Raw genomic sequence first — 6928 nt, 5'->3', positions numbered from 1 at the left:
GGGAGTGGTGAGGAAGGGAGTGCTCAAGAGAGTAGTAGCATGGGTAGTACTGGTAGGCACCAGCTTAGCAACAAACAATACGGTAGCAAAGGTAAGAGCACCAGCCCTAGTACCAGTACCACCACACCGTACTCAAATTATTACGCCAACGATAAGGAACTGCTCAACCTACTGCACACCCTCCGATCAATTCACCAGCAGTTCTACGCCAATCCGAACCAATCTGCCAAATCGATCATAACGGCCCAGAACAAGAAAATATTCAAAAACAAAACATTTATGGTAGATCGGTGCATACCGGACAGGTACAACGTACAAAGCATCATAAGAATGCACGGTGGTGTTGTTGGTGAGGATGGATGTGATGTGATTGTTGGTGATGAAGGGATGGTTAGATGGGTGATGGAGTGTGTGTGGAGGAGGAGATGGATTGATTGTGTGGGATGGATGAAGGGACTGGATGAGTGGGTGGATGAGGTGGAGAAGCAGTTGTAGTGGGACTGATGAAGGAAGAGGAATGGTTCCATTGTAATACGTGCAACGCTTCGTAATACGTACAGCACTCTCTCTGCACGGTAATACCTTCCTCCCGTCCTGCAACATCTCCGCATATCTTCGCCTTCCTCCCTCACATCCCCAACTCATCAATCAGTAACCAATCACGCACGGAAATGCTAAACGAATCAAAAAATATAAAAAATGGCGGTGAGGACGGACCATGCACGAGTACATTTCACTTAACACGTGGTATGATAGGATGGATGGTAGTGAAAGTTTGAGTATTGGTGGATTGAACTGTGGAACGTATAGCGATGTGCCACGTACTAACCACGTTGTTGCCGCTAACACGGAACAAACGAACACATCATCTGCACAGCCCGTTTATGGCAACCCGTCCGTATCGTACAGAACGCTAATATTCGATCTTGACCAGACACTGTACCCCAAATCGTCATCTCTGCAGATGAAAATACGGCACCGTCTGTACAAATCGCTCATGAAAAGGAATGCGTGCTCGTATGAGCAGGCTAAGCAGATGTACGTTGAGATGAGTGTGAAGTACGGGCTGGGGTACAAGGGGATGATAAAGGAGTATGGGATGGATGAGTGCTGGTATGATGAGCTTGTAGATTTTGATTTTGGAGAAATGCTGAAAATGGATGAGCGATTGAATGGGAGGATAATGCGTATTGGCAGTGACTGCAGCGATGACCGTGAAGATGACCGTGACAAGAATAGAAATGCTGGTACAACAACCAACAGTACGCAATTCTTTATCTTCACCAATTCTCAAGAGAAATACACCAGACGTGTCCTAAAATACCTCAACATCCCCCACATATCAAAAATATTCTACACAACGTACTTTCAACCGCGCATGCTGTGCAAACCGGAAAGGAAAGCATTTGAATTCGTCAATACGTACTGCAAAGGTGACACGTACTTTTTTGATGATAAAATGGCGAATGTTGAGATGGGCAAGATGATGGGATGGAAGTGCTTCTTGATTGATGATGATCTTTACGACGTGCTGGGGATGTTTGATGCGATGGGGTGATTCGTTTTATGCCCTGTTTTGTATTTAAAGATATTAATGCGCTGTTTTTGTGTTGATGTACCTGTTGTGGTGGATGGGCCACCTCATATTTTGAAGCATCTCAAATAAATCGTTCTTTTGCCTTGGCATTAAAAATGGTGCAGCATTTACCAACCGTAGCACTGAGAGGTACGGTGGTATTGTGCTGTAGTGCTAATTTTAAAGTTAAATACCAGTCTGGTAGCAATTCTCTATTCCGCATCGCTTTCAAATCGGATACAGACTTGGTGAAGTAAACCTTGATCGTACTGCGCAGAAGTGAGCGGTAGTAGCAGACACTCACTTTTTCGCAGGTTTGTATTTTAAATATGAGTAGAGTGCATAAATGAGAAAGTACTAAATTAGCCATTTTATTGAATCAATAATTTTTATATTTAATTGATGAGGAGAGCATCAATTTATTTTTTATTAAATTAAATTGAAGACGGGCAAACTAAATTAAGAATAAGCATATTGCATAAATAGAAAAAGTATAAATACAAAAATATAATGCATAAACACAATCACACACATCTTACCGATCTTCTTTGCTGTACGCTGCCGCAGAGATACGATAATCTTTGCTGCATTACCACGTTTGTTTCAGTTGCCTTCCTATTTTCACTCTCAACCAGCGGAAATGTTGCCTGCCATGATGCTTTGCGTTAGTATCCAGCGTAGCCCTCCTTTAAGAATGTAAGTATCAGTATCTAGGACTTAGTCCATAGTGATTTACAACTGGATTGGCAGTCTTCATCCACCTATCCCGTTAGGTCATCGTTTTTTCGTTCGTTTGATTGATAAATCAATGTACAGGAAATGTGTGATCATTAATTAGTACGGTAGAAGGTACATGTGAAACACAAATTGAGGAGAAAGACGTTAATTGCGGCTTAACAAGGCTGCTTTATTTAATTTTGACATGAGGAGTAAGAAATTTAACCGTTGTTACATGATTGAAAGCAGTTTACGTTTCATTAGACCGCATTCCTTGCACCAGCACGGATTGAACCATTGGTTACGCATCGATTTGGACAGATAATTAATTGCAAGGTGCTGTTCATTGGCAGAAACTTGAAATGAGCTATAGGCCAGGCTGATACTGCTAAAGATTAATTTAACAGGTAAGGAGAACATGAGAGCACCTATGGAAGTGTGAGGGTGTCCTCATGTAGCAGAAAGTACGTTTGATTAAGGAACATGTTTTACCGTACGCTTTCATAAACCGTTCCTAATACACGGCAAACACCCCGTCATCTCTCACGGCAAACACCCCGTCATCTCCCACTGCAAACACCCCCTCATATCCCACGGCAAACACCCCATCAACCATGACAAGTCCTCTGCAATTCATTAATCACTCATCATAATTTTGCATTCAGTACGATGCCCTCCAATGGTACCAAGAAGACTTAAAAGGAAGAAAGTACAGATAAACATGCGCACACGCATCAAACACGCTGTACTTTCCATCCTTAACGTGGTGTACGACCGCAGCAAATACATAAGTGCACTTCTAAGGATAGTACTGTTCATCAGTGCTATTTACTACATCTTTGGCACGATGGTACTGCTCTGTATCGTGGTGCACTACTGTTCTACCATTCATAGGGTGAGCATCAGCTGTACACGTGAAATGCGTGCACGTATTGATGCGATGAGATGCAGGCGATGGATATTCCCATTGTTTCCGTTTTACAGCAGCGTTTTGCAAATGCATTGCGCACGTTTTCGCAGAAAACACAAGAAGAAACGGCTGTACGAGATAAAAGCACGTGACGGCAAGTGGATCACATTTGAAATGCTCCACCGTAGCATGCATTCGCGCACCGCCATGCTCATCATACACGGGTTAAATGGCAGTTCTGGATCAAAATATGTGCGTAATTTGGCGTATCAGGCGGCTATGCCTGTGGTGTGCCTGAACTGGCGGGGCATAAGAAGAAGGACGAGTACGATCTGTCATGTTGGATCGGTTGAGGACATAGAGGATGTGCTTGTATGGATGGGAAAAACATGGGAAATATGCGTTGTGGGGTACTCGTTGGGAGGAGCACGTATGGCTAAGGTTATGGGGATGATTGGAATGTATGAGATAATGAAAAATGGTGAGCAGGGCGGTACGGTGAGCAAGGACATGCGTGCAAAAGGACCTATTGATTTTGTAGCACTCAATAAGGCTGCAGAGGTGGACAGGAGTAATGAAACACGTAATAACAATCGCAGTGATGAAAGAACAAGGATCAACGAGGTAAATAACCAAGCGGTGATCAAGGAAGAAAGCCCTAGCAACAGTGAGAAACAAACTAACGTTCACGTACGAACTGATGATGTTCATGCGAATGAACCTAAGACCGGTCATATCGTACAAATGGTGGATGGTGTGATGAGCACTAACAAACCGTATAGCTACGATGTAAGTGGCGAAGCAGGGTTGAAAAGTAACGGTGCATTTAATACGGCTAGTTCAGACAATACAATGGCAGGTACACCCTCCGGTGACCGGCCAGCCACAATCCTAAACAGCCCATTCTACCAGCATGACAGGAAACACATGAAAAGCAAAGTGTACAATGCTCTCCTACACACAAAGATACTGTGCTGTGTGGGAGTGTGCGTACCATTCAACTTCTCCAAAATTTACAAATCGATGGCAACCTTTCCACGATCACTCATGCAACCCATCATTAACCATAAATGCCACGCATTCCTTAAAAAGAACAAAATCAGGCAGTTCAAAGAATGCTCCACGCTTGAGCAGTACAACAGCAAAATGGCAAGAATACACGGATACGCTGACATCGAGGAGTATTTCAGTTTTAATTCGTGTGAGCGGTTCGTTAAGTACGTGCGGGTGCCCACACTTTTTGTGGTAGCGAATGATGATTTGCTGGTTGCCAGGCATACCGTTGATGTGGATGCGTTGAGCAATGATAATGTGGCGGTGTGGTGTATGAATGGGGGACATGTAGGGTTTCTTGATAATACGTGGGAATCGTACTGCGATGAGGTTGCGCTTGAGTTCATGAGGGTGTGCATGAAGTAAAGGGTGTGTTTGAACTGAGTACTTTCAAGGAAATGGAATGAATCTGACCGGTGGTTACGTAGTATTAGTGCGGTAGTAGCGCAATGGTAAGGAGATGATAAGGCAATGGTAAGGAGGTGGAGTAACGCTGCACAAGTACAATGTACCAGCAAATGGTAATAAATAGCGCTACAGGTATGGTAAAAAAGCAATTATGGTTGATAAGGGTATGACAGGTAATTAATGCTGTACATTAATAACGATGTAGGAATTGAGACGTGTTCTTAGAATAATAAAGATTTGTTGTACAGTACAAAGATGAACAGCGCTACGGTTCTACCAATTTAATAGCATTACAGCACCTCCCTTCAACACAAGCCCCTAACATAATTTATTTACCACCTATCACAACTTCTTCTTCCTTATCAGATGGGTGACATCAACAACCACTTTTTCATTCTCGACCTCCTTGCTCTCTTTTTGTTCCCCGTCATCTCTAAAGCCCATCTCCTCCTTCTCCCTAGCACTCATCAACAAAACTTCAACTTCCCTACTCTTCTTGGCATTCCCTACCCCGTTGTAGTAGACCATCCCTTTCTCGTAGAAGGTGGTTGCCATTTCCTTATCGCCAAGGAAAAAGTAACTATCTCCGATCCGTTTGTACACCGTGCCATCGTTCACGAACTGCTCGTCGTTCACGAGCAGGCAGTTGTTGAACTCCTTGATCGCATCAGCGTACTGATCGTTCAGCAGATAAATCTCTCCCTGCAGAAAATAAACCTTCTTCAGTTGATGCGTATCGTTCTTCATTTTGAAGTAAAGACGGGCCTGTTCAAGCACGTTCCACGCTATTTCAAGGTCTTCCTCGTAAATCTCTTTCTTCTGTAAAATTGATGGCTGGTGCGTGTTAAGGCAGTGCAGCAGGGTCTGAAAATAATTGCTCACATTTTTTATCAAGCAATGTGCGTATTCTATGTAAATGTACGCTTTGTACCCTATTTTACCTGCTTGCTCTGCACTTTCTTTATTCTCGCTTATGCGTTTATGCATTGATTGTTGTTCTGCTGTTTTATTTTCTTTCTTTATTCCTTCGCTCTTTGTACCATTTTTCTCCTCCACATCATTTTTCTCCTCCACATCATTCTTCTTCTCCACATCATTCTTCTCCTCCACATCATTCTTCTCCTCCACATCATTCTTCTCCTCTACGTCATTCTTCTCCTCCACATCATTCTTCTCCTCCACATCATTCTTCTCCTCCACATCATTCTTCTCCTCCACATCATTCTTCTCATCCGCACCATCCCGTTCTTCATCTCCACCTTCCTTGAGCAATATCTCCGAATAAAGTTCTATTGCCTGGTCATATGCATGCTGATTCAGCAGAGCACGTGCTTTTGATAAATTGGGGAATATTTTGGTTAGTTTAGGCATTTTTGGGGTGGGCGTATTTTTTATGCGAAAATAAAAATGATGAGGACGAGTTAACGGTGATGAAAGACGCTAAGTGCTAATGCGTTCTTATGGTTCATATTCTTACCATTAATGCATGAACATGCTCTTTATATTTTGTTGTGCAGCAATTTGTTCGTGCCTTACTGTTCTTCATGTTATACATAGCAACTACAGATCGTTCTGTTCATGCTCAGTATTATTTCGTGACAGCTCTTCTCTCACGTGTACGCACCACGATCAGTAAATGCAAAGGTATCCTTTAAATAGGCATCTCCAAATCTAGAAGAGTCTTATTATGTAATATCTTATTTGTTTATGCAATAAACAAACAATATTGCTAATCATTTCGCTGCACACCTCTATTTATGTGCAATTAGCAATGCTGTTCATATTGGTACGTAGGGCACACTGGCAGGCCATAAAAGAGCGTGTGATTGGTGTAGATCAGCACAACACCGTACCATGCATGGTAATATGGTGATGCTATCCTGAACGTAAAATACTAAATTATGCTTCCTGTCCATAAAGGAAATATTATTCTAATTTTGTGAAATATCACCACTGCATAGAAATGGTGGTTCGCTCTTCTTCACTGCCATTTAAGGCACATTTCTCACCTTAAACGATCAACTACGCTGCATTCCTACATTACGGCAGCACAGCACGGGCAATACCACGGCATAACATACTAACTATGCCGTATGGATCACCGCATCGCATAAAGTGCACAGCAATTTAAATATTCGTGGTTTATGCGTGGGTTGGTGCTGCGAGACCCATATTTCTTATTTTCACATTTTCTACCATTTATGCATAATTGGGAAACTTAACATAAATGGATGCATAGTAAAATACAACGCGCCAAGAAAAAA

The 6928-nt window shown here is 42.6% G+C and overlaps 4 protein-coding genes across 4 annotated transcripts; 3 read left to right on the top strand and 1 right to left on the bottom strand.

The window, feature by feature from the left end:
- Positions 1-495, top strand: VCUG_01515 (uncharacterized protein; the record flags this gene model as incomplete). Its single annotated transcript, XM_008076342.1, has 1 exon — positions 1-495. A coding segment is annotated over one exon (495 nt), but the record flags the coding sequence as incomplete, so codon positions are not given.
- Positions 496-718: 223 nt separating this feature from the next.
- VCUG_01514 (pyrimidine 5'-nucleotidase) lies at positions 719-1558 on the top strand (the record flags this gene model as incomplete). Its single annotated transcript, XM_008076341.1, has 1 exon — positions 719-1558. One exon carries the CDS (start codon positions 719-721, stop codon positions 1556-1558), a length of 840 nt encoding a protein of 279 aa, XP_008074532.1.
- Positions 1559-2919: 1361 nt separating this feature from the next.
- On the top strand, positions 2920-5390 carry VCUG_01513 (uncharacterized protein). The gene has a single exon (XM_008076340.1). The coding sequence runs from the start codon at positions 2973-2975 to the stop codon at positions 4620-4622; it is 1650 nt and encodes a 549-aa protein (XP_008074531.1). The 5' UTR covers positions 2920-2972; the 3' UTR covers positions 4623-5390.
- Positions 4931-6926, bottom strand: VCUG_01512 (uncharacterized protein). The gene has a single exon (XM_008076339.1). It carries the CDS (start codon positions 6033-6035, stop codon positions 5007-5009), a length of 1029 nt encoding a protein of 342 aa, XP_008074530.1. The 5' UTR covers positions 6036-6926; the 3' UTR covers positions 4931-5006.
- Between the last annotated feature and the right edge of the window lie 2 nt (positions 6927-6928).

The sequence above is a fragment of the Vavraia culicis genome (genome assembly GCF_000192795.1).
Source record: "Vavraia culicis subsp. floridensis unplaced genomic scaffold supercont1.24, whole genome shotgun sequence".
Lineage (NCBI taxonomy): Eukaryota > Fungi > Microsporidia > Pleistophoridae > Vavraia > Vavraia culicis.
This window is presented reverse-complemented; position numbering and strand designations above follow the sequence as displayed.

What these genes read in the sequence shown, in the direction of transcription:
- VCUG_01513 (XM_008076340.1), top strand. Translation starts at nt 2,973, where the DNA reads ATGGTACCAAGAAGACTTAAAAGGAAGAAAGTACAGATAAACATGCGC.
- VCUG_01512 (XM_008076339.1), bottom strand. Translation starts at nt 6,035, where the DNA reads ATGCCTAAACTAACCAAAATATTCCCCAATTTATCAAAAGCACGTGCT.